This window comes from Anabrus simplex, chromosome 1 (genome assembly GCF_040414725.1).
Source record: "Anabrus simplex isolate iqAnaSimp1 chromosome 1, ASM4041472v1, whole genome shotgun sequence".
In the NCBI taxonomy this organism is placed as follows: Eukaryota; Metazoa; Arthropoda; class Insecta; order Orthoptera; family Tettigoniidae; genus Anabrus; species Anabrus simplex.
This window is the reverse complement of record NC_090265.1, coordinates 865368424-865396341: the sequence shown is the minus strand read 5'-3', so window position 1 is coordinate 865396341 and position 27918 is coordinate 865368424. Positions and strand designations below refer to the sequence as shown.

Genomic DNA, 27918 nt, shown 5'->3' with positions numbered 1-27918 from the left:
CTTAATATTATTTTATACTTTTCTTAACCTTAAACAGACAGTGCCACTGAAAAAACCCTTTATTCATCCTTGATGGTCTAGATGTTATAATTTGCTGAATTGTAAAGTAATTATTGGACTGGCCAACAGAGCTACTGGCAATATGTTTTATGCATCTAGAAAATTTTGTTGTATGGGATTGATTAATTGTAAGCATTAGAGCATTTCTCAATAATAAATTATCCGAATTAACGATCCTTGTTTTATGAACATTTTAAATTATCACAGGGAAATCAAGGAATACTTGACTTGACAAGGGAACTGTCCATACTGTCATATTGAAATTGACAATGAAATTAGGTAGAAAGAATGAGGGGCTGTAAGAAAGCAATGTACAAAAATTCAGCTGCCATTTTGATCTGCAAAGTCCTGAAATCAATACGGAGATGTCTAATAGAATTGCACGCATTAGCGTATAGCTCAACGTGGACAGCCCTGGTGACGAGATGAAGCGACCGGGTTACCTTGAGCTATCTGCGCTAGCCAGTTGACACATGTTCCTTTTAAAGAGCAGTCATGAATCCGGCTAATGTTCTAGAGTATGCTTCACGTTATGTCCATGAAAAAGGTTTCTCCTCTTCACGTGAAATAACTTCGGACGAAAGGGAGATGGGCTGACATGTAATTTTTTTTTTTTTTGCCAGGGGCTTTACGTCACACTGACACAGATAGGTCTTATGGCGACGATGGGATAGGATAGGCCTAGGAGTTGGAAGGAATTGGCCATGGCCTTAATTAAGGTACAGCCCCAGCATTTGCCTGGTGTGAAAATGGGAAACCACGGAAAACCATCTTCAGGGCTGCCGACAGTGGGATTCGAACCTACTATCTTCCGGATGCAAGCTCACAGCCGCACACCTCTACACGCATGGCCAACTCGCCCGGTGACATGTAATCAAACTAACTGAAAATCATCCCATGAGTGCCAACATCGTCTCGGAGTTGTGTCTGGAGAGAAATAGTGACAGTGAAAGAGATAGTGGAAGCAGCGACACCTCGTCTGTATTATCTGAAAGAGAAGGTAGCACACCATTGCCAGGAACAAGATGTGTTACGGATCCGAATTTGAGCCCCGAGTCTGATTCTCATCAATCCAATGAAGAGACACCGCAGCCACCTAGAAAATCAATTAGTTCAAGCTATGCTTCCAGTCCACAGAAGAAAGTGAAACAAACTATAGATCTTGTGTACAAGAGAAAAGCTGTAGATTTATGGTTAAATAAGGGGAGTAAGAAGTGGCTTTCATTAACCACTGTTCGCAGAAGTTGTTGTAAGGTGACGTCACTATGACAACTGCACAGGTGGAAGAACCAATTAGAATCTACATCAGTAAGCCCTTCGAACATTGGAAATTGATGAATACAAAATTATTTTCTCACTTTACAGAAGCAAGAAGACTGAAGCGAAATGTATGCGATGAAGACCTGTGACTGTAGGCCTTGGAAATTTCAAGCGATATTTCAATGGGGCAAACTAATTACTGTGTGTGTGCTAGTTGGTTGAAAAAGTACAGAATAAAAAGTAGAAAAATTACTAAATTTGTATCCCGTATGTATTTGGAAGAAGAAGACAAAAAAGATAAAGTCGCAAAGAAATTTGTGGAAAATTTGTGGAAGCAGCTACAGAGCGATTTTTAGACTTCACCCCTTCTTCAATATACAATACTGATCAGAGTGGTTCTTCTTCTTCTTCTTCTTCTTCTTCTACTTCTTCTTCTTCTTCTTCTTATTATTATTATTATTATTATTATTATTATTATTATTATTATTATTATTATTATTATTATTATTATTATCCAAAGCAGTTTGGAACCCTATTTTACATAGTATACTAGGGTTGTAGTTAAAATACATATTCACTTTTACAATGGAAATGAATTCATGTATCTAATCGACGGAAAATGAAGTGGATGAAGTTAATAAAATATTTGTAACAGCACGGCTTCTTAAACAAATGATACAGGGATTTTGATAATGCAATGTTGCAATAATGCAAATGAGAGTTCAAGTCAAGCCTTCTTCTTTCAAATGCAGCACATTCAAATAGTAGGTGGTCCACTATTTGTGAGGGTCCGCAAACACACACGTAGCCATCAGGATGATTGATTCTGAATCGATGAAAATAATAACCAAATTTGCCATGACCAGTCAAAATTGAGTAATTTCAAAGCTTGGCACCAACACGTTACTTTGCAGGCAGTTGAAAACCTCAGGGAAGAATATTTCTCTGGTGACTTGGCCTCTAGTGCAAGAAGTCCAAATGTTGTTCCATTGATGGATTACGTGCTTCTTTACGATTTTTTTAGCGTAGCTAGGTGACGTTTTGTTATAAGAAATTTCCAAATTAGATGTAACCGCTGCTTTTGCCAGAAGATAAGCTTTCTCGTTTCCAGATATTCCACAATGGCCATGAATCCAGTCAAAACAGATGTGCGGACTTTGTTGAGCTGTGGTTTTAATAGCTACAACTATTGAATTCAGATTATATTTATTATTTATCGCATTCAGCGCAGCTTGCGAATCACTTAATAACCAAGATTTCTTATTGTTAGATTTGCACCATTCAATCGCAGACTTAATCGCCCACAGTTCAGCCTGGAAAATAGAGCATGTGGAAGAGAGTTTGTACTGGGATGAGAACACCTCAGAATCGTTTTCATGAACAACGAAGGCACATCCAACTCTGTCCTCTTCATCTGTGCTTGGTATGCGAGATCCATCTGTGTAAATAAAGCAGTCATGGGTAATTGAACAATTTTCATAAATAAAGTTTTTGAAGAGACTTGAATGATCAGACTGTAGAAAATGACAAGGTTGCTCTAGAGTGGTATTCAGAATGGGCATAGGTGACACTTTGTTTTTCTTCAAAAAAGTGAGTTCAGCTTTTGCTATCACCGTTAGAAATAGTGGCTCAATGCCTGCAATAAGAAGAGCTGCATCAGTAGAGGTGGTGCGGTAAGCACAGGAAATACGAAGGGCAAATCCTCTCTGAATTTGCATCAATTTATGCTGAACCCATTTCTTCTCAAGTGTCATTCGAAAAGAGGAAACACAATACAATATCAGAGGTACAAATACTGTATCATAAATAATTCTTAGTACCTCTGAATTTAGTCCCCAAGAAGGTCTGCAGGCAATAGCTAAACTTTGCATAAACTTACTGCCTTTCTGTTGTAGTTTGTTGAAATGGACCCTGAAGGTTAACCTCTTGTCAAGTACAACTCCTAGATAAAGAATATGATTTTCCATAGTGATATTTTGTCCATTCATTTTAATTTTAGGCTTTCTTAGTTTCCTTCTCCTTGTAACAAGCATGGCCTTCGTTTTCTGGGGATTAAATTCTAATTAATTATCACAACTCCATGTAAATAAAATGCCAAGAGACAAATTTGCTCTTACTCTCAGATCCCGCACATTATCTGCTTTAACACTAGAACGGCCAGAGCGGTCATTTTGACCGTTAGCGAATTTCAAGTTATTTCCACGCTCATACTTTTTAATGCACGAGGTTGTGCTTTTGTGACTTTTAATCTTTTAGGGTTATGAACATTCACGCCAAAAATTACATCCGTAGTTGATAAGGGAACACCGATATTGTCCCTTATACCTAGGAAGGCCGTAAACGGTCATTTTGACCGCTTCACTCCCTTGGTACGGTGAACTCTATTCTGCTTACTGCTTGCTTCCTGTGATATATTTACAACTGGCGCTATAGAGGCGTATGATGTAACTAAATAGTATGCCTCTAGCTGTGGTCGCGAGTGGACAAGTTAGTGCCTGTCCCTTGTGTAGTATAGTGCGTAATAATGGCTAGGCGGCAAAAACTTACTCCTGTTCAGTTATTAGCAGAACTTGAAAAGCTAGAAGATGAATCAGGAGATGAAGATACATTATCAGACACAGACGTAATGAGTGACGATGAGGTTTCTATACCTCAACAGTGTGGCAATATGTCGGATAGTGATAGGGATTCGGCTAATGAAAATATTGACACAGTGGACTTCGCACCTACGATAGACGCAGTTATTCCTTCACCAGCCGTGATCAATCTTGCAGCAGAGAATGGTCCCTTAGCAGCGGGCCACCTGTTTGAAGAGGAAGGGGACGAGGTGGGAGAGGTCATGAACTGGTATAGTCTTCTTCATTTTCACCAGGGGATTAGTTATGTGGTAAGGATGGAACAATTATTTGGACTGTTATTGACAGTAGTGGGAAACCCCCCCCCTGGAAGGATGGCTGCTCAGAATTACTGAAAGAGGCAGCAGGGCCTATTTCTCACGCTAAGCATAACGTAGAGACTAATGGCAAGATAATGGCAAGATTAGTGTCTGATGTTTATTCATTGACACATCCATGTTGAAGCATATAAAGATGTGCACAGCGACTGAAGCTCACAGACAGACAATGGAAAACAAGTGGTCTATTTCTTTGGAAGAATTAGATGATTTTATTGGTATATTATATGCCCGTGGAGCTTATAAACTTAGTGGTCTAGCCGTAGATCACATGTGGTCTTCTTTATGGGGTCCCTCTGCTTTCACCAATACTATGGCAAGGAACAGGTTCAAATAAATTCTAAGGTATTTACGCTTTGATCTCCGTAAAACTACATCCACTCATTTGTTGACAGATAAATTTGCTTTGGCATCTGCTATTTGGAATAGATTTATTGAGAATTGTTATGCTTGCTATAAACCAGGAGCTAATGTCACAGCTGATGAACAACACTTCCCAAGCAAAGCTTGGTGCAGGTTCGCGCAGTACCTTGGCCAACAAGCCAGATAAATTTGGCATAAAATTTTGGCTACTGGTGACGTTGATTCTAAGTATGTGTGCATTGGGTTTCCTTATCTTGGGAAAGACAAAATGCGACCTGCCCATGAGTCACTGCCTGGAAATGTTGTCCTGAAACTTATGGACCCATACCTCATGAAAGGACATAACGTGACCACTGATAGCTTCTTTACATTGGCAAAGTTGCCTGAAAGACTGAAAGAGAAGAAAACTAGTATTTTTGGAACAGTCAGTCGAGTGAGGAAGAAATCCCGGAGTCAATCAAAGCACAACGTATGAATCTGTACGAGACTGTCATACTCCAGAAGGAAGATCACACTACTCTCACAATATATCAAGGAAAAGTGAACAAGAATGTGCTTCTGCTAATTATTCTACACCCAAGCATTCAAGTCAGTGAAGATAACAAGAAGCTCCCTAGTACTGCTGAATTTTATAACGGAACTAAGTGTGGTGTGGATACAGCTGATCAAATGGCGCGTATATACACCAACAGGGCTGGATGCCGAAGGTGGCCTGTCCATGTATTTTATAACGTACTTGATCTAGCAGCAATAAATTCATGGATAGTCTACATGGAAGTTACGGGACAGAGAATCTCTCAACATGGTTATATTCTTGAAGTAATACAAGAACTAAGATCTGATTTTGTGAAGACAAGATCCCGGTTGATTGAACTCGCCATAAGACCTATCTGTTCGGTGCGACGTAAAACCACTAGCAAACAAAAAAAAAATCTCCTTACACTTCAGCTTGAGCCTCAGACTCAGACTCAGGTCCAATGTGCTAGTCGTAAGCGATGACAACATCAAGTGAACTCCGAGAGAATGTGAACAATTATTAATACTTAACAATAGATTGATCTGTATGTATAAAATACATCCCAATTGTTAACTATGTTGTTTTAAAATTAATAATTGAACATTCGCATGTTTTCCAGATCCTGGATGCTAGATATATGTCAGTAAGTGGCAGCGGTCAAAATGACTGCCTGCGGCCTTTATAGGTATGAGGAACGTTCGGCCGTTCTAGTGTTAATTAAAAGAAGGGCATCATCAACGTAGGCCACAACTTTACAACCAACAGGAAGACGTAAAGTTAGAAGGTCATCGTATAAAATTTTTCAAAAACCAGGACTCACAACTAGATCCTTGTGGGCAACCCCTTTTCAGGATCTTTGAAGAAACTGCTGATCCGACTTGAACTTTAACTTTCCGATTTTGGAAAAACGATTGTATTAATTTATATAAATTTTTGGGACAGAGCTTCTTTTTCAACTGAGTTAGAACTTTTGGCCACCAGGCATTATTGAATGCACTGGAGATATCCAGTGATATTAGGATAGCTACTTCATGCATGGAGAAAACAGTCTCAGCCCATTCTACTACACCAAGAACAGCATCTTCTGTCAATTTTTGTGGAGTAAATCCATACTGGCATCGACTTAAATTATTGTTGCTATATAAGTAGTACATGACCCGATCGATTATTAACTTCTCAAAAATCTTCCCCAGAATTATTATGCCTACAATTAGTATGGCCGGTATTCTTTTCCCAAAATTATTCATTGTAGTACAGGAGACAAGTGGAACTTTTGGTCTGAGAGTTTCCAAAGAAATGTTTCATGCCAGAAATACAGTATAATTGTAACAGCCACAAAATCAGGGAAAATAGGGAAAAAGGAATTAAATTATTGGTTTAAAGAATTCTTCCTCCCATTTACGGAAGAGAAGTGTTTGCTACTGCTAGATTCCTGGACTACTTATAGTGATAGGAACTGCCTTGAAGACATTCCTCCGGGCAACAGTATAGAAATTCTCCAGACTCCTCCCGGCACTATAGGGAAAATACTGCCCTTCAACAAGTTTTCTCCTGGCAGTGGAAGGCTTTGTATCGCCGGTAAACAGACATTGAGCTGACTTGTGAAGACTTTCACTCTGATGTTTATCAGAGAAACAGCATACTGAAAATGCAGTCCTTAATTCATTTTCAATTTTCTTCCCCATGGTTCAAGGACAAGATTAAATATTCATGGTTCACAACCAGTTATACAATGGAGAGACCTCTTGAGTTCGAAGTGCCAACGAAATATTGCCTTCAAACAAGTAAATAAAACTGTGAAGAACAATGTGGCCTCAAAATGCATATTCATTGTGCATGGTGCCAAAAATATTTGTTTTTTTATCATGCAATTAACACACCTCATTTTTATGTTTCACATTTGTTCCGTAACAATAAAGCGACTTTGGCGCATGACAGCCAGCCAGTTTGTTCTCTCTCTTTCTCCAGCAAACTGCAACTCCATTCTGCTGTGCCCCGCCCAAGCCAGCAAGAACCAAGGGTTGTCCAGTAAGCTGCATTGTCACACGGATTTTGTATCAAAATTTCGAAACCTTCGAGTTCAGAATGACAGCTAAATTTTTGTACATCGATATTTTATGGGTCTCCTCATGGTCTCTGCGAAATTTCATTGTCGATTTTGATATGACAGTAAGGACAGTTCCCTTGTGAGTTAAATCATTAGATATCACAGCTACAGCTTCCTAGACACCCAGACAGATACACGAACTATTCCAACTAAAATTATTTTAAAACTGGTCATTAATGGCATGGTAAGGAATAGAGGTACCTCATTTCAAGGAATTTGCAGCAACTAACAACTTCACGACTGAGAAGATTATCTTGACTTCATCAGGAATAATAGTTCTCATCAAATGAAATGTGATCTACACCAATCTAAGAGGAGCTCCTGGTAATGGCAGTAAAAAGAATGGGTCATGCCTGTCGTAACTGTGCAAAAGAGAAGCAGACTCTGAGCCATGTGTTGGAAACTGTCCCTTTAATTTGCTGCTCATTTACATAGTGTCCACAGAAATGTTCTCTCAAGTTACCCTGACTTTCCCTGGCCTACTAAGAAAATTTTCCCCTGACTCACATAAACTGAGTGACAAGTTAATTTGCCAAACAGCCTGTTTTACAAGGAACATAAAAGGAAATTCCAGTCTCCACCATTCCCATAACTGGATTCATTCTCTCTCCACTTCCTTTTTTTTTTTTTCCAATTATTTATGGAAAAACAACTACATTGATGGCACTTTACATATAAACAAATATTTTAATGGTAACATGTAATGTATACCTTTTATCTTATTATTTCCAAGGAACAAAGTACAACTAACTTATTGATAGAGTAATTCAAATATGAAAATAAAATTATTTTACCACAGCAATCTATGCTATTTAATGTGGATTTAAAGCACTCTTGAGATCAAAAGCAATTAACTTTTGTTTCTAATGTAGGTGAATATAATTAATTCCAATTAATCTAGGTCTATATTCAAAACAGTTTTCAAATTTGAAAACAAATCATTCAGAAAAGATAGGAATGAAAAAGAAAAGTTTGCACTTATCGAAAAGATCACTGTTTACTTCTTGAAATATATAATTTGTTTTTTAAACGGCCACCTATTCAATAAAATAAAATCCTTATAATTATGTTCTTTTTTACATTAAATTATAATGGGATATGTTTCACTTGTATTACAAGCATCATCAGCCAATTATATCTTCTCTAGGCTAGATCAGGATCCTCATTTTGTTATTTATATATGAAATTATCCCTTAAGAGTCTACTCATTTTTTACATGTTATGATTTAAATTCTACATAGTTATTTTTACATTCAACATTAGACTGTGATGTGTGGATTGACTAAAAACAGTACATTAAATAATTTTTTATGCTGAACTCTATTTAAATTCTTATATTCTTGACTTCAATAAGAGAATGAAAGTCATAAACATAATGTCATAATACATCTGTAGTAAAATACTGGTTAAACATAACTCTTTAACCCTCTTGGAGCAAGGAGCCAATCTGGTTGGCCACTCACCATCAGCTGGAAGAGGCCAGAGCTCCGCCTCCACACTCTACTTGTGTAAAGTACCAGACTACCAGTATATGGCAAATACCAGCAAGTAATTTTCTATACATCAACTACATAAAATAAACAACTGATTCAGAGTGATATAAAGAATCAAAAAGTATTATGGTTGTCAATAACATTTATTTTTAGGAAGAGGAAAACATTTTCGCACTTTCTCTCTCAATATCTACTTTGAAAAAATAATTTACGATGCAAAAGAATATGAATAGAAAAGTAAAAATAAAAAAAAATAAAAATTCAAACATGTCACTAATAAAAATAAGACAATTTTACTCACCGATAAAATTAGCATATATATCGATGTATGACAAATACTGACAATAAATTTTATATGTGTAGACTAGATTGTATAAAAATAGTTCTGAGTTATTAAAAAGTAAAAAATTAATAGTTGATATTACAGTTTTTATTTTCATGGAAAACTTTTTCTTGTTTCGGTTCCAGTATCTATTTTTAAAAAAACATTTGACAATACAATAGAATGTACATAATTAAAAATATATAGCGCTAAAGCCCTGATGGGCCTTAGTCTACCAAGTGACCGCTGCTCAGTCCGAAGACCTGCAGTTTACGAGGTGATGCATGGTCATTGAGATGAATTCTCTCGTTTATCATTCTTGGTTTTCTAGACCAAGGTCGCCCTCTCAGCCTCAGATATCTCCTCAATTGTAATCACTTAGGGTCACTTAGTTTGAGTGGACCTTGAACCAACACTCAGGCCCAGGTAAAAATCCTTGACCTGGCCGGGAATCGAACCCATGACCTCCGGGTGAGAGGCAGGCGCACAACACTTGACCCATGGGGACCGGCATTTATGTAATGATAGAGAACAATGAAAATGCAAATTCAAATTTATTATGTCACTAGCAAAAAGAAGGAAAATGACAACAAAATAAATTTACTCACCAAAAATTGTTGAGAAGACGACTTAACACCAGCTATATAATGTTCAAAGTTTGAGACCCACTGTTGAAGCACTTAAGGGTATTTACACTAACACTAATAGGAACAATAATCATCATCTTCCTTCCAAGTATTGGGCCATGTGACCCGTTACGATCTTGCATTTTACTTTTTGCAAGACTTGAAAGCAATCAAATGTCCTTCCGACGGGTTGCTAGCCTGAAGGAAGTAAGACCATTGGTGGGGCTGCCACCTCTCAGCTAATGGACTAGCTGAAATCACAGCATTTCCTCCATAATGGATGTAACGGTTATACCGCCGTGACTCTGTCGACAGGGCCTAATCTGTGGGAACAGGTTTCTTCATCTCAGGAAGGTGAGGTTGGCGTTTGGGCAGAAGAGGTTATGTCATAATCAACATCATCATCATCATCCTTCCAAGTACTGGGCCATGTGGCCCGTTAGGTTCTTGCATTTTCTTTCCATCGCTTCATTGGACGTCCTATAGATCTCAGTCCTCTTGGTTGATAGCGTAGGATCTCCTTTGGTAGTCTTCCAGATTCCATCCTTTGAACATGACGTTTCCAGTTTTCTTGGTAATCATAGATGTAATTGATTACTGATTTCACATTCAGTCCTTTAAGCTCATCTTCATTTCTTATACGATCCCATTTCGTATAGCCTGCTGTTCTGCGCACGAACGTCATTTCATGTGCTGTAATTCTGGAAATGTCTTGAGTTCTTATTGTCCATGCCTCACTGCCATAGCAAAGGGTTGGTCTGGCTAAAGTGTTATAAAGACGTAAGCGAGTGTGTTTTTGGACAAGAGATGGCTTCATGATATGATTTATGATTCCTGTTGTTCTGGTAAATTTGGTTTTCTGCAGAGATATCAATTTCCCCTTGGTAAGATAAATTGTATCCCAGATAATTGAATTCATTGACTCTTTCCAAAATTTTATTATCTAAACAGATTTTACTTGGGATAGGGTCCTTCCCCTTAAAGGCCATTATTTTGCTCTTTTGTGGTGAAATGATCATGTCGAATTTTGAAGAGACTTTCTGGAGATTAAATACTGACCACTGAAGATCATCTTCTGATGATGCTACCAATGCAACATCATCAGCAAAGAGTATGGCATCAAGATGTGTGAGATATCTGCTGACTGGGATTGATCCATGCCTTTCATGCCTCCATTCCTGTATTATGTTGTTCATATAGATTATGAACAACAAAGGAGAAAGTCCACAACCTTGTCTCACACCTCTGCTGACCGGTTTCCATTCAGTCTGATGATTACCTAACTTTATTGCAATAAGGTTGTCACTGTACATGTTGTATATGTTATCTATTAACTGTTGTGGGACATTATCTTCTGCTAAGATATTAAGAAGTCTGTTCCTGTTAACTAGGTCAAAGGCTTTCTTAAAATCAACAAATGCTATGTGAGTTTCCAAGTTAAATTCCCTGCGTTTTTCAAGGTAAAGTAAGCATCAGCACATGAGCGCCCCTTTCGAAATCCACGTTGTTCATTTCCAATCACATTTTCATAATACCTGAATAATTTTTCTCTGACAATATTAGAGTAAATTTTGTAACCTAAGTTGAGTATACTTATCCCTCTGTAATTTCCACAATCTTTCACACTGCCCTTCTTATGAAGAGGAATAACTATAGCTTTTTGCCAATTCTCTGGTGGTCTGTTGCCATTCCAAATTAAATTGATGAATTTGAGAAATCTTTGCTTGAAGATGTCACTGGAATACTTGAATAATTCTGCATTTATTGAATCTTCTCCAGATGCTTTTCCATTTCTAAGTTTTCTGAGTGTTAGCTCCAGTTCTTTGAGTGTAATGGTTTCCGAAGACTTGTTAAGAGATGTTGGCAGAAGAAATAGCTCAATATTTGAACCTCTCCAAAGGTTCCAAAAATAAATGAGCCACTCTGTTAGAGGTATTGCATTAATGTGTATGTCTTCTTTTACATCATTATTTAGTTTCTTGAGTATTTTATAGGTCTGTGGTTGTGGTCTTGTTATATCAGTCTCCAGTTGTGAAAGAAAGTTTTCCCAACTCTTTCTGTGTTTTTTCCGCACTTCCCTTTTTGCTATTGCTCTCTTGTGGTGATACTCTATTTTATCTTCTAATTTGACAGTTGACAAAAAAAATTTATTAGCCTTTCTTTTGTCTGAAATAACTTTTTCAATCTCTTCATCCCAGATTCTTAAACCCTTTTTCCTCTTCCATTTTTTCTTAACTCCTAAACTCTCAGAAGCAGACTGTTTTAAAACTGAACAGAAATTAGACCACTCCATTTCCACGTTGTCACTAACTGGTGTCATCTGTGTAAGTTTATTAAGTCTGTTCTGGTACAGCCATTTTATACTGGGGTCTCTTAATAGGTTAACCTTGTAAGAAGTTTTAATTTCTTGTGTTGTTTGTTTGTTTCTTTTATACCATCTAGGCCTCAGACGAATAGGTGCTACTAATAGATAGTGATCAGTTTCCAATTCAGGGCCTCGATAGACTCTTGTATCCAAGACTAAATCTGCTAATTTACCATTACAAATTATATAATCTATAATCGATTTCTGATTTCGTGCAGACCACGTATACTTGTGGGTGTCCTTGTGTGGGAAGATTGTATTCATAATCTTTAACTGATTGAAGACAGTGAAATCTATTAATTTTGTTCCATTGTTATTACGGGTTGTTTCTCCATGGATTCCTATGTGATTCTGAATTTTTTCATTACCAACTCTGGCACTGAAGTCTCCCAGTAATAATAGCATATCTTGTTTGTTAATTTTATTGAATATCTTTTGCAGATCATTATAGAACCCATCACTTTTGTTTGAATTGCCCTCCACTGGAGCGTATACCCCTATAACTGTAAGATAACCCCTGAATAGTTTTAGTCTTAATTGGATAATCCTTTCATTCCAAGAAGTGTAGCTATCAATTGTTGATCTTAATCTTTTGTGTACCATGAGCAGTACACCCACCTGTGCTCTAGTATCTCTGTCAACCCCACTGTAAAACTGTAAATAATTTACTGTCTCTTTTGATCCCTGAAGCTTTCTTTTTGTTTCTGAAATTGCTGCAATTAAAATGTATTTTTTTTGCGAGAATGTCGTCCAGCTGGTCATCTTTGTGTGAGATACCTTGTACATTCCAGGTAGCGCATCTAAAAGTATTTTTCTTCTTCCAATATTTGTCCATTTCACTGTCCTTTTCATTGGCAGGAGAGGTTATGTATTCCACATAAAGTTCATTTTGGATAATATACAGAACAATAACAAATAGGTTAATATGCCAAGTTCTTCATGGTGTAGATAAAATACATATAAAGTGTATAAAATATCATAATTTTAAAATATTCACCGTATAAGGAAACTCCAATCTTCAAAGAATATAAAAGACTTGTTTATGATAACCATAGCAACTGTCACTAATCCTTCACAGCACCATAATTTTCATATTTTCCAAAAAAACTACTATAAAATTCAGGACACCAGTAAGTGTATATTACAAAGATGATTTTAAGTTTCATAACAACAGCATCAAATCTATATCAATTCAGAAAAAACAGAATTATAAAAGTACTAATACAGAGCTTCTCATATATGTAATGATATAGTCATGGCCACTTCTCACAGCCAATAAAACAATAAAAACAATTAAAATATTTAAGCGTAACACAACGTTATAAAAATCTGTGTGTTTTGTTGAAATACAACTTTAAATATATTTTTTTTATTTAGGGCACTTCTGAAGAGCTGCACATTTAGTATGCACGCCTTTATCACACTTGATGCATACAGTTCGCGACCTCTTCCTCTGTTGCTGAGAGCTACATACAACGCACCATCTTTCTAATTTACCAGACAAAAGTTTTACGCCACACACAGGGAAATTCTTGAAATTTTTTGTCTATTTTCAAACCATTTAGCACTCAGGGATTCAATTATACTGGAGTAGAACTGGAGCCTAGTCATTTTCTTTCTATTACAGTTTTCAAGAAACTGCATCATTTACCAATATAATATATAAGTAATAATAATAACAACGTAAACGTTTCCTCCTTTTCAATACTAAAATATATTCACAAAATTATAAATTACACGGTACTAGTTTCGACCCATCTAGGGGTCATCATCAGCCGTATTGGAGCAAAGATCACTTTTGGCGAAATCCTAAGAAAATGTTATTTTAAAGAATAACAAGTGATCTTTGCTCCAATACGGCTGATGATGACCCCTAGATGGGTCGAAACTAGTACCGTGTAATTTATAATTTTGTGAATATATTTTAGTATTGAAAAGGTGGAAACGTTTACGTTGTTATTATTATTACTTATATATTATTCTCAGTTCAATACGGACCAAAAACATGAAATTCATAACCATTAATTTACCGATATGTCCAACTAATCACTCAGTTCGGGAAACACTTTACTGTCTAATCAAAGTTTATTAAATGTACACTGCCTGTTAGCCATAGTCAAGAGTTTCAAGAAACCATCGTAGAACCAAAATAAAAAAAGAATAACATAAAAATGTTGAAAGAAATGACACAAGGGCACAACAAAAAATTGTAGAATTGTTGTGCACTTCTTGTGAAAAAATACTTGAAAAAGAAATGCTGTGATAGCCTGGGTTACAGCAGACTAGAGCCTAAAAATATCCCCTCAAATCTATCCTTGGGGAAGCTTTTCCTGACTTTCAGAATTTTTGTCTATTTCCCTGACTTTCCCTGACCAATTTTTTTTTCCCCGACTTTCCAGAATGTGGACACTACGTCATTAATCAGAGGCACCACAAAGCAAAACATCTACTTTTATGAATGTGGGTTATGAGTATTTCGAAGAGGTTGTTGCTTTCAAGGAGGATTCTTGCTTGGTATGTATTCTTGACCCAACAATTTGTTTTGATACAAATGATACAGATCAGTCTGCGTAAGTTGATCAAAGGAAAAGGACTATTATTTATGATGGGAGCATTCCTTTCCTGAGAGAGAAACTATGTATCAGTCCATGGCCCAACAACATTGGGTATTTCACATCAAGATCTGAAGTTTATTATAGAAGTCGTCGTTGCCAACGCCATGGCCAACATCCACCATCACATTCATGTGAAGAAATAAGTGAGGGTGGGGGGAAAGTACCATGTTTTGTTAAATATAAATCAAAATTTATTTCACAACACGTTGTCAATGTTGATTGAATTTTTGTGGCAACTAGATGAAAATCTATCAGTACATTTGTACATTTCTCTCTCTCTCTCTCTCTCTCTCTCTCCGCATTAGCACTCACTGTTAAATTTGTTTATTGATTTCCTAATCCTGATCTCAAATACTGTATTACTATGTATGTGTTCTAATGCCCAGCCACTTGGATACAAGTGGCCATGATGATAGGCGGTTTATGATCTTCATTTATTTGTACACACCAATTTTGATCAAGGAGTTGGTTTCTCCTTGCCTCAGAGGCAAGTGAGTGTGTATGTTTTAGTGATCAGTGAGAGATGACTGAATGTTATGTGTTGCTGTACATGTGCGATGACGACGATGATGATAACGAGGTAGGGAGAAAGTTAAACTCGATGCCAGTGCATAATGTACTTTTGTCGAATAACACCATTTTCATCCAATGGATGAATTACATCAACATTAAACTTCTGGCACACAATCTACTGATCAGAAATTACATACCAGCACCTCTACTATTCCACTAACCAACATTCTGATAGTGAATTTATTTTCCAGTACTGGGACTTGAACCTGCTGACCACAATGTCAGATCATTCATGCCCAAACTCTCAAATTTTATATCATTCTAAAATGGGCTATTTTCATTAATACATGATTGAGACATTCTTTTTTTAAATTCAACATTACTATTGATATTACAAAATGTGCTGGAATGAAATTATTGAGAAACCAAGAGAACTCATCATACAATCCATTATTATGACCAGGATAGTCAGAAAGAAGTTCATGCAAGCCTGTGCTTCATTCACCAATCATTTAGCATTCCCTAAGATTGTGAGTGATGATTAGAAGAAACATGGTAAATTTCCCTTAGTAAGCTCCTCATGCACATTCAGCAAAATATTTACATGCTAAAAAACAAAAGAAGGAATTAGCATGCTTGCCACATCATTTGGGAGGAGTTGACCTGCCCCACAGAGCACAGACGTACCTTCCGTGTGCCCAGTAGCCACAGGGACACAGCTTCCTTCGCACTTAACAAAGCACACTTATGTGCATTTGATTGCAGCCACTCTGTATCCTAGGATGGTGGAAGGCGACAAAGAGAAAAATACCATTGGAATTAAAACTGGCAGAAACCCTAAGTATAGGCCTCAGCAATCACAATCAAGGTACAAAATGTGCTCACATTAGAACATTTTCAAGTTATTTATAAGGAGACAGGTACTAGCTTTGTGTGTGTAAATGCATTTTTTTTTTCCATATTGTTATTTTTATAACTTTACATTACCTTAAGAGAACATTTCTTATTAATTCTCATCTTTGATCATGTCTCATGCAAATAGTTTGAAACCAGCCTTGATGCAAAAGGCTTGGCATAGAAAAGATTTTATAAAATGTTTCAGTGTTTTTTATAAGCTAATCTTGTGATGTTCCGCAATCCATGTTATCCATTTAGTGATGGTTTCTGATGTTATGGACTTTGCAACAAGTTACCTGGGAAGTTCTGAGCATATTTGGCAAGTGTAAGCTAGAGTATTCCAAATGCAGTTATACAGTTTGGAAACATATGACATGATATAATCACTTTCTAGGCGGCATTTCACGTCATTCTCCCAACAAAACCTTGGTTTTCTTAAGAAGTTTTGAGTGGATAAGCAAAAATTGAAATATCAACATCTGATTGATCCATATCTATTAAAACAAAATAGGAGAAAAAGCTGCACAAATTAGTAAATAAAAATTAGTGCTGCTGGTGAATAAGCAGTTTGGAAATGCTTTGCAAAACATTCATGCGAAGACAGTTACAATATATTGTACTTCAAGTGGGATTTCAAAGGGGCACTTCACAATGAGATACTTTCATAAATCAAACCACGAGTATAGAGAGGTATACTGAAGATTTGGAGAAATTACAGTAAGTATTCAATGGAAGAGGTCAGAATTAATAAACAGAAAGATTGTTGTTAATCACCAATACCCGGCAAGACTGCATGTGATTTTTGTTACCTGCAGAGAGTTATACAAGACTGGGTGGTAAGTTGTAAGCATATTGAACAGATGTTGATCGGACTTTAACTTATGTTAGTTTTTGAATGAAAATTAGTGTTTTTGATGTTGTTTCTACACATGAAATTTTAGAATTCTTAGAAAGATAGAGACAAAAGTCTTAAGGGGGAAGGATACTGATATCAATCACTTTACTTAAATACCTTAAGTTTCTTTCATTCTCACCTATGATAATGCTCACAACCTTTCAAACAACCTAACAATCTAATCTTGACAAAATTTATAATTAGCTTCTCTTATAATAGCATATTCAATTCTAATTATTTTATATATAATCTTTAATCAAATACGGTATTGACTGTGGCTGAATTTTGAGACAATGATAAACTATATTGCAATAACCAAGGTCTAATATAGCAGTAACAACCGTGCAGTACACCAATACATTCCAAAATAATTTGCAATGCTCACAATTTCCAGTTGAATCGAGCATAACAGCAAGCATATACTGCTACAGCATGCAAGTTGATCATTTAAATTCATTTATATTAAATGTGTCCTTAAAAGTTGCTTCCTCCCAATATTTATTTTCTCATATTCTAACATTTATGTTCATCATTAATTATTAGTAATTATTTACCAAAACTTTAAGGGGCTCTTAATGACAAAAATTTGAACAATGATCCATAGCAGTGTGGTAATTCAATTACAAGACTCAAAGAGTATTGAAATCTGTACAGCCCTGATAAATTCTGATAGTCATGCTTTGTGCAGGTAGTTTTTATCTAGAATTTCCCATATCCATAATTCCTTAAGTGCAAGACCGATGGCAGACATCTATTCGCATAATACATTTTCCAACCCTACCCTCAAATTATAACAAATAGTGGTCCTAGTTCAGATATTACAATAACTCAGATTATCGTGACGCACCAACATAATAAATGCCCGTCACTGAGATAAACTGCTTTGTTGACGATACTGCAATGTGAGGACCATGTTAATGAGCAGGAGTTTGACGTGCCAGAGGACTGTATGGTCCGTCAAATTAGTGAGTACAAACTGTGCGAAGTAGAACCTCAAACTCTAGTGTACTCTGTACATAGAATCTTCAATAAATGTGTGCGTGTGTAAGAAAAGGGACCACTTCTCGGTCAACAGTTCACGAAATAATTGCGCGAGCATAAGTTGACTCGGATATCTTAGTGGTGGTGATTATTGTTTTAAGAGGAAGTACAACTAAGCAACCATCCTCTATATAATACTAATCAGAGGGAAAATGTGGAAGGGGTCCGACACTTCGAAAAATGAAGATATCGGCCAAAGGAAGGGCGTGAAAATGAAAGACTCCCTAGCCCTCGCAAACCTAATAGCGTTGGGGTCGGAAATGAACAAGAGTTGACCAGGAGAGGTCGGATAGGATAGATGAAAGTGAGGAGCCTAGCACAAGTAAGTGGAAGCAATGCCAAGACTCAGCTAAAGGGCCCCGTGGTCGCCAACCCATGCTCCAAAGATCAGAGCCCCTGGGGCCTCTTTTAGTCACCTTTTACGACAGGCACAGGATACCTGGGTGTTATTCTACTGCCTCCACCCATAGGGAGGTCGGATATCTTATCTTATGATAAATAAACCCTAGCTGGGCACTTTTTTAATAAAGGTAATAAGTTTCAAAAACATCCTGTCTGCTCCAAACATTTCCGATACCGATGCAGTTTTTCAGTGTGCGATGAATGCATTAGTATGAAACCAGCCAATGACAATAGCTACTAAGAGAAAAGAAATTATGACAGGAAAGAAACTTACACAATTTATCACTTCAGAGGGCAGGAGGTATGTCAGTCATTCTTTCAATTTGTATTCGCTTGTGGCTCTAAGAGGCTAAAAAATTTAAAGGAACAATTCAAATAAGAAGGGGTTCAACCTAAAATTCACTGAAACATATTATAGACTTCTCAGATAAAATCTATTCCAGAAAAATGAAAGTGAAGTTATTGAAGATGTAATTAATGTCGCCCGTAAAAGTTGTCACGTTTCTAGCTCTATTATTCCTGTCGTTGTTGGCACAGAATCTGGAAATGTAACAATTCCTACTTATGACTGGCAAAACAAGTTCCATGCTGGAATGAAAAACATTCCACAAATAACACAGATACATCACTTAGTGTATATGAAAGAGCACCCTGGTGTAGTGTTGACAAAGAAATCCATAGTTTCTGACAAAATACTCTACACCATGCTTCCAGAACATCTACCGCCTGACTTCAGTGACCTTCTGCAAGTCATCAAACCTCAAGGAATTAGGATTGATAGACAGATGCATCTCCATGAAAAAATTTAGACCCTTTGTATTAGAAGATAAGAAAGATATACTATGTTGTGCTGTAGCATCTTCCCTGCTCCAACAATACTGCCACCAACCACCTTAAGTGAAAATCTTATGGAGCCGGCTTCTGTTTCTCCTCCTCTGCCAATAATTACACCATCATCATCTTCTTCAAAAAGTGTAATGCCTCAAAACGTGTAATGCCTAAAGAAACAAGTAACGCTCAGAAGAGAAAATCACCGACTCCAAGAAAAATTCTCCCCAAAGAAGAAGTCTCGACCCACCTGCAGCTACTGTGGAGAGGCAGGACATCAGGACCAATGGTGAAAGGGCAAATAAAAAAGGCATCCAAAATGCAGGCTTCAGCATGAATAACTGATATTCCTGTCTTAAGCTGGCTGTGATTAACGATTATTAACAGTTCTACTGAAAAGTTATGAAACCTCATGTTTTAACATTACATGCTAATCTAAGGCCTTAATTTCTTTTGGAGGCATTCATGATATTAGTTACATATTATGGAACATGACAGTACCTTTATCTCAATACCCGACATGTGGTCCCTTTTCATATGCACGCACACAAATTTAGTCAATAGGGAAACACACTTCCTCTCTGAGTAGTCATTTTAGTTTATAAGTACCCTGATACTTGCGACAATATAAATAATAGGCTAGAAAGTGAACAGTTCCAACAGAAACCTCAAACCTTAAGAGAACAGTTTTATATTATTTTTCTCAGCAGTTACAAGTTAACTTGTTCTGGAGAGAAACAGAGTCAGACAACTACATTAATAACATCTGACACTTGCCACAACTGTTTCACTTAAGAGCTTCGCTCTTTAACTCATTTATGTAAAAACTGACATAAATGGATTATTCTTCCATATTTTAAAAATAAATTCTGTTCATGAATTTGTTTACTATAGTATGAAATGGCGTATTCTTCTATATTTTTAAAATAAATTCTGTTCATGAATTTGTTTACTATAGTATGAAATGGCGTATGGCTTTTAGTGCCGGGAGTGTCCGAGGACATGTTCGGCTCGCCAGGTGCCGGTCTTTTGATTTGACGCCCATAGGGACCTGCGTGTCATGGTGAGGATGAAATGATGATGAAGACGACACATACACGCAGCTCCCGTGCCAGCGAAATTAACCAATGAGGGTTAAAATTCCCGACCCTGCCGGGAATCGAACCTGGGGCCCCTGTGACCAAAGACCAGCACGCTAACCATTTAGTCATGGAGCCAGACTTTACTATAGTAATGTGTCACAACTGACATTGTCTTCAACTATGATATCACAGTGTAGCATGTTTTCAGCAACAGCCTTTACATGCTTATATCAGCATTGTGCAAAAATAGAGATCATTGGTGATTTAGTTTTAGACGAGACAGAGAGAAAAGTCTAAAGCAAGTCAAAATGATGTGATTATTAAATCCCAAGATGTTGTTTTACCTTCAATGAGTAATTTATTCAGATACCTTGAACCTTGAGTTGTATTAGGTGGTAGACAGTATTCTAGTAACAAGTATGTCATAGTGTTCAGACATGCTGATGGGGAAGACCAAATAGCGTCAACTGAAGTTTTGAGACAAATAGTATCACACACACTAGGTTCATAAAATGAGAAATAAGACTGAGCTGGAAAGAAATGAATAGTTTGAGAATGTCTACTTAACACCTCATGTTATAGTTGTAGTTAGCAAGATCAAATCTGAAACATCATCTTCTAAGCAGTTTTCTTTTATTGTAAAGCCTTCAGCTAAAATTATTGTAAGAAGAAAACATTTACTTGGTTATGAGTTAGAAAAATGAGGATATACCCTATTATATAGTTTAAAAAGAAGTAATATGTAATGGAATAATATTCAAGGTTATTTTAAGAAAACCTTTACAGTATAATTTAATATAGCATTATTAGGTTCACAGTCATGCATTGATTAAAAATTCAGAGATTTATATTTTTAAAGACCAGATTAGTCATAAGTTGATGTTTATTATGAATATTATATTTAATAACTACTGGTAGTATGTTAAGTCATCAGTACCTTTATTAATAATGCAGATAAAAACAACACACCCACATAACATGCTCATATTCCTAAAGGATAACAAGAAAAAAATCATATCATTTTTGAACAAGAGGCATATCAAAATGAACACGTTGGTAATCTGATAGGAACCATAAGATAAACCAATGACAGGTCGGGATCAGAAGAGGGAATAATAAAAAAGCAGATCCATTGGGTTCCTTTCCTCCTTTTTTTTTTTTTTTTTTTTTTTCAGTGTATGAAGATGTGGAGGTATTCCTCATCATTTTGTTTATCATAATTATTATGTGTTCCTGTCTTTCAATAAATGACTAAATTTGTCATTCATTTGTACCCTTCTATTAAATTGGTTAATAATTTAGTTTTAACCAAATAAGACATCACAATTCTTCAGAATAAGTTGTCGTTGCTTCACATAAAGGGTCTGGAATATTTTTGTTGACATCCCTTGTGTACTTAGTGCATGCAAAGTCTGTTTGGTAAATTCCACAGGTGTTGTGTCTATACTAGCATATATCTTCAATTAAATTGGCCTAGGATTGGTAAGAAAACATGCTAGGGCAGCTGAAAGTGGAACAGACAACTGTCTGGCTGAGGGTCAAATGGCCATTACCAAACTTGACACCCAAAGAGGCGATCGATGGCTACAGGCGGAGGAGTCCTCCCTTTGGGGGCCACGTGAAGCCTTTGTGTAGGAAATGATACATAAATTCACCAGAAAGGAGAACATAGTCAGCAGTTTAGATGGTGACAAAGGGCCGCAGTCCCAACAGCAGATAAAAATGGAAGAACATTTTCCTGTCGGGAATGTCTGTACTTCAGTGAAGTGGTTGCGAAAGGCACCTACTCTTAAGGAGCAGTCCAAAGTTACACCTGGCAGCTGGTATAAAATGCCCCTGGGAGTGGAGACCGCACCATAATAAAAGCCTAAATGTGAATATGGTACTTGCAAACTTTCCTCGGAAAAGGCTAGGGCATACTCTGAAAGGGATGCGCAGTTCCTTGGGTGCTGGGGAACTGTGGAAAATGGGTGACCAGTTGCTAACGTCATAAAGGTGGGCATAATCAATCTTATGACCCTGATAGGAAAGGCATAAAAATTGTGGATTTTATTGTGAAAGAGGTTATAGAAATGGTAGGGGTTGAGCGAAGTTAAATGGAAAGGACAAGGAAAGGATATACACTATACTGCAGCGGTAGCTGAGAGGAAAAAATTGAAGTGGGCCTGATAATTTCAAAACAGCTGCAGGAGTATGTGGATATAGTAGAGTACAACAGCGACAGGATAATGAAAATTAGACTGAAATGAGGAATGAAGTGAAGGACTTCATACAAGTGTATGCACTACAGACAGGGAGCAAAGAGGAGGATATTGAGGAATTCATGGAGAAACTAGAAAAAGACAAATACGCAGGTATGAAATGAAAGACAAGGAAGGAAAGAAGTAATCAGACCATACGGATATGGGAAAAAGAATGGAGAGAAACTAGTTGGGTTTTGAGAGAGGAATGGAATGATTGTGGGCAACACATGGTTTTGGAAGAAAAACAGCAGGAAAATTACAAGATATATGCCTTGTTTTTGTGCTAGATCCAGCATTCTCATGACACTCACCAAGAGAGCGAGACAAATTTGTGAGCCATCAAATATTCAGGTGGAGATGGACACACTCAAAGTCACGTTCAAGGGTAATGGTAAGAGCCCTGCATCACAGAGAAATGACCAAGCAAAGCTCACAGAAGGAAGAAGTCAAGGGAACTGCCTACCTGCCTTACATTCATAACACCACAGATCGAATTGCCAAGATCCTCTGCAAACACAATATTTAAAAAATGTGTTTGGCACTGTCAGTAAAACTGTTCATAGTCTGGGTAAAACCAAGGACAAATTGTCCCCATTTTTATATCCTGGGGTATACGAAATTCCCTATACTTGCAGTAAGGTATACATAGGCCAAACATGCCAGTCCATTGGTACTTGTATCAAGGAACATGAATGTAATATTCATCTCAACCAGCCAGACAAATCAGCAATAGCTGAGCATGCTCTATCGTCGGGTCATGATGTCACGTTCCAGGATGCTCGAGCTCTTACTCACACTAGACACTACAGGTCCAGGATTACCGGTATATGGGAAGCTGTGGAAATACGTAGAAATCATAACAATTTCAACAGGGACACTGTCTATCAATTAAGTAATACCTGGTTGCCAGCCATTAAGGATTTACATAGGTAGTTCCCTTCCCTGTCCCTTCACTATTGCTATTTCGTTTCGGTGTATTCCAAATTGGTACGTTCCTCATCGCCAGATGTTTCATTACAGGTTCATATGTGCATTGACCTGTTATGTCATGTGACCCTCTCAGACTTTCTGATGGTTCCATCAGCTTCCGCTTCTAACGCTAGCGCTGTACTGCGTCCGGGGAGCCATCTAGTGACAAATGAATGTACCATTTCCACTTCTATTGGGTAACGTCTAAATTCAAACCTCATTGTTTTAGAAGCCTTTCTCGTGGACAGTTGAGATTTTCTTCTGATTATGCAGAGCAAAGTTCTCTGTGAAACGTGAAGAATTTCACCTTATTTTCTTGGTTACTGAAGTCTAAAGTACCTACAAACTGCAATCAGTATTTGTCTGAGATTCACCAACTGCCACTACACTCTTTGCCTGTCTGTCTTGCTATGTCTGTCCGTCTCCCTCCATCTACTGGTTCATGTTGAATTTGTTTGTTGGCTTTGCAGGTTGTTGATCAAGTGGCTTGGGATTCACCCACATAATATATTTGAGTGTGTACAAGTTGTGTTCTTTACAGCTGATGTGGAGATCTTCCCTGCTTGTGTTGATGTCAGTGTATTTGTGTTTGGAATCTAGCAAGTGGTTGTCAGATGCAGATTCTTAGTCATTTTTGAATGTTCCAGTGAGTTTTGTGAACCTTATTTTGAAATGTTGAATGTTTTGTCCAATTCAAAATTAGGAGCATTCACTGCATTTTGAGTTTGTAAACGCTAGGTAAATTATGCTTGTTGAAGTGATGGATGTTGTTTCTGGGTTGAATTTAGTTAAGAGTTCTGTTCTTTGTGAATGCTGTCTTGCACCTTATTTTCAGAATTGGGCATATTATGGTTTTTTGTTCTTTATTGTACTTAGGAGGATGTCACTGTGGTGATTTCATTTACATGAGTTGAACCTTACAGAATTATTCCAATTTTCTATTGAACATAATTATTATTTTAACCTAATCAAAGATCTTTGATAATATGAAGGAAGTTAATTAATATGAATTTTCAAAGTAGATAATTATTTTCAACAATATTTCATTCTGTTGCCATTAATGCTTTCACGGCCTGTACTTATAGACATGATATTGTATAGGCTTTTGGGCTTGTGCCATGTCAAGAAAATAAGGTGAAATTCTTAACGTTTTGCAGAAAACTTGCACCTTATTTTCAGAATTGGACATATTATGGTTTTGTTCTTTATTGTACTTAGGAGGATGACACTGTGGTGGTTTCATTTACATGAGTTGAACCTTACAGAATTATTCCAATTCTTCTGAGGACACAGAGCACAGTTTCCTGCGAAACATTAAGAATTTCACCTTATTTTCTTGACACGGCACAAGCCCAAAAGCCTATACAATATTTCATTCTTTTTCTTCATGTTCTAGATTTTAAATAAATAGATGCAACAAAGATATTGGCATTTATGTTCATAATTTAGCGATAAGCATCATAGTCATATAGTCAGCCTTAACCCTCTACTGCGTACTGTTGCCATTAGGCAACAAATAACTATTCACCTGTGTAAATGGATAAATATTATAGACAGAGGTAGTTTTACGGCACACCTTCAACTGTACAGTCAATTAAACACATATCCCGGTGATGCCTTGTTTTTTTTACATAACATAAGACAAAACAGCCCTACAGCCAAAGGTACTCCTTCCAGCCCGTCAACATCCATGCGAACCAACCACCGTTTATTTTACGTGGGGCCTCCCCATCATATTACCACAGGCTTCAGGAGTACCTCTGGCTCAACCTCAAAGACATTACCGACCTACGGTCGTGCAAGTATACTTGCACCCTGCAATACGTACCCATGGCCAGTAGGCAGTAATGTTCGGTCTTTGAATGTTAAAAGCTTAGCGTAAAATCGTGGAAAATCGTATATATATTCCAATATGACAATCCACATCACATACGAGTGTTAAGCTATTAGGCCCAGTTAAGAATTGCTGATATATCTAAACCACTGAGCGTATGTTGAACATTAAAGCTTGAAATTCTCTTCACCAAACGGAAACGAAAAATAATTCATGCAGTAGAGGGTTAATTTAAGATATTTTCGGAATTATTTTGACACAACTGTTAGTTGGTGCAGCAGAGACATCCATCAGCATTGGCAATAAGATGAAAAATCCGTAGGCCAATATACCCATTGCATTTTCTCCAAATCCACAAGAAGAAGATAAACTTTGATTGGAAATTGGACCTAAGCGAGCTAGTCTGGATTTCTTTGTGACCCGCCCTGGATGCAGAAAAGGCGCAAAGTCTTTCAGGGGACCTAAAGTCCACTTCGACATTCTGTTTTAACTCAACCAGACAGCAGAGGGACGGATCTCAGTCGGGTAACCTATGGCTGAAATTTAGTTGTTTTTATCATGTAAGCACCAAATATATCACCAGGCAGCTTTTACATCCCAACATACTGCAACAGAGAGAGAGAGTTGAAAAGACCTTTTTGCAGGCCTTAAAAAATCTGTCTACCTCTGACTGGGTGGTATCTGTTTGAGTCAACACCTATTACTTACCCCCAGAGAGAGCTGGGTTGTAACCATCAGTGTGTTTGGCAAGAAGAGACTTCTTTCTCTTTTTTCAAATGGTTATCATGTGACAGGTGAAGGGAATAAAACAGAAATCCGTAGTTTCAAAATTTGGTTAGGGGGCCGATGACCATAGATGTTAGGCCCCTTTAAACAACAAGCACCATCATCATCATCATCATCATCATCATCATCATCATCATCATCATCATCAAATTTGGTAAATGTTTAACACTGCTCAAATGCTGGTAGTTTTGTGAGAAGGAATTAGGAAAGCCCAGGATACAAATGCTTCCTGTAGCTGCAAAAGGTGTCTTAAAGTTCGTTTGTCCTAAACCTCCATCCCTAAACTGCCTTAAACTTAAGGCAGTAAGAATCTCTCTCTACTCACCAGACACACATACTGCAGCAACTGCCAAGGTAACTTAATGAAGTGAAGTTAATCATTTTTACCCAAGTAATATGAAGCAGATTGCTCGCATTGTGTTAGTTGTTGTGGTTTATGGTGCCAGTTATAGTAAGCTTTCATTACTTTGACATAGGACATAAATACAAAACAATGAAATTCCTATGCATCAGCAGCCCTTCTCCTTTCTCTCCACCAATATTCCCAATGAACAGATACATAGGAAATAAAATACACACTACAGATAATATAAGTTAATAAGTAATAACAGAAATAACTCTTGTGTTTTTCAGTACACATTGTACCAGTGATGATAACTCCTTTTGCCCCTTATGTTTTTGTGGTTGAACCACTGTAGAAGTACATCATCTAACTCTTCATACTTCAAACTATTATATTTTGAAAATATAAAACTATCACTATCCTGCACTTAATCCTCCAGCTTTTCATAAAATTGTAGACAGCTTGTACTCCGATTGCATAATCTGCAGTCGACTCTTCCTTCTCGGTTTTTTCTTTTCATTTTTAAAATATAGCCTAATTTTTTCCTTTGATGTTAGAACAGTTTTTGTTACATTTTGCCATGAGATAAAACCAAAGCCATAGAGACTGATTAACAACAGAAATTTTCACAGAGGCGCAAGACTAATAACAATGGCTACAGTATTCTATTGTCATGCAGTGTAATATTTGCTGGTCATAAAAACTACATTTCAAAAATACTCAACTTACAGAAAGTCTAGTTCAAAAGCAGAACAAAATAATGTACACTACAAGTACATGTATTTATTTATTTGTTTATTTATTTATTGATTTATTATTTATACATTTTAATTTTATTATTTTAGGTTGCATGAATAACTCCCTAATTATATAACCTGCATACAAATAATCAAGAGTTCACTGTAATTGAAATCACATGCACTACATGACTTCATACAAAAATGCCTTTCTCATAATGTTCCCAGGAGTAAACTGCTGAGGACAGATGCTTGAAAATAGCTGAAAGCACTCTAGTGATGTAATTTATTTGTTCACATAAATACCAGTAATAGTGAAGTCAATATAATTTATTACATAATGGATGTCAACAATTATGAATTAATTGCTTCATTTCTGCTTATAAAAGAAACTTATTTCTGGTGTTATGCATCAAATATTCCAGTCAGTTATGCGTCAGACTAAGTGATCACTTGTCTGACCAGTTAATGTACTCCAACACTGATATATTCCATTATTATACCATATTTTCTCGTGTAATTAACGCACATTTTTGACTAAAATACAAGCAAAAACTTTGGATGCGTAAATTATTCGAGGAATTCAGAAATGTAAAAAATTATTTACAATTCATTTGCATTTAATATATAAAAAACTTGTGGAGGATTGTGGCGACGAATAGAGGAT

General features: G+C 36.9%; 1 protein-coding gene across 2 annotated transcripts in view; it reads right to left on the bottom strand.

The window, feature by feature from the left end:
* The window catches only part of qtc (quick-to-court), a 310644-nt gene that overhangs the window by 46572 nt on the left and 236154 nt on the right, over positions 1 to 27918 (bottom strand). Inside the window, exon 8 of one of the 2 annotated variants that reach the window (XM_067136479.2) lies at positions 15882 to 15971. The exons of the other annotated variant lie outside the window; for it this stretch is intronic. Within the exon in view, the coding sequence (XP_066992580.2) occupies positions 15882 to 15971 (90 nt within the window). The remainder of the gene's footprint in view (positions 1 to 15881; positions 15972 to 27918) is intronic. 2 annotated transcript variants of the gene reach the window in all.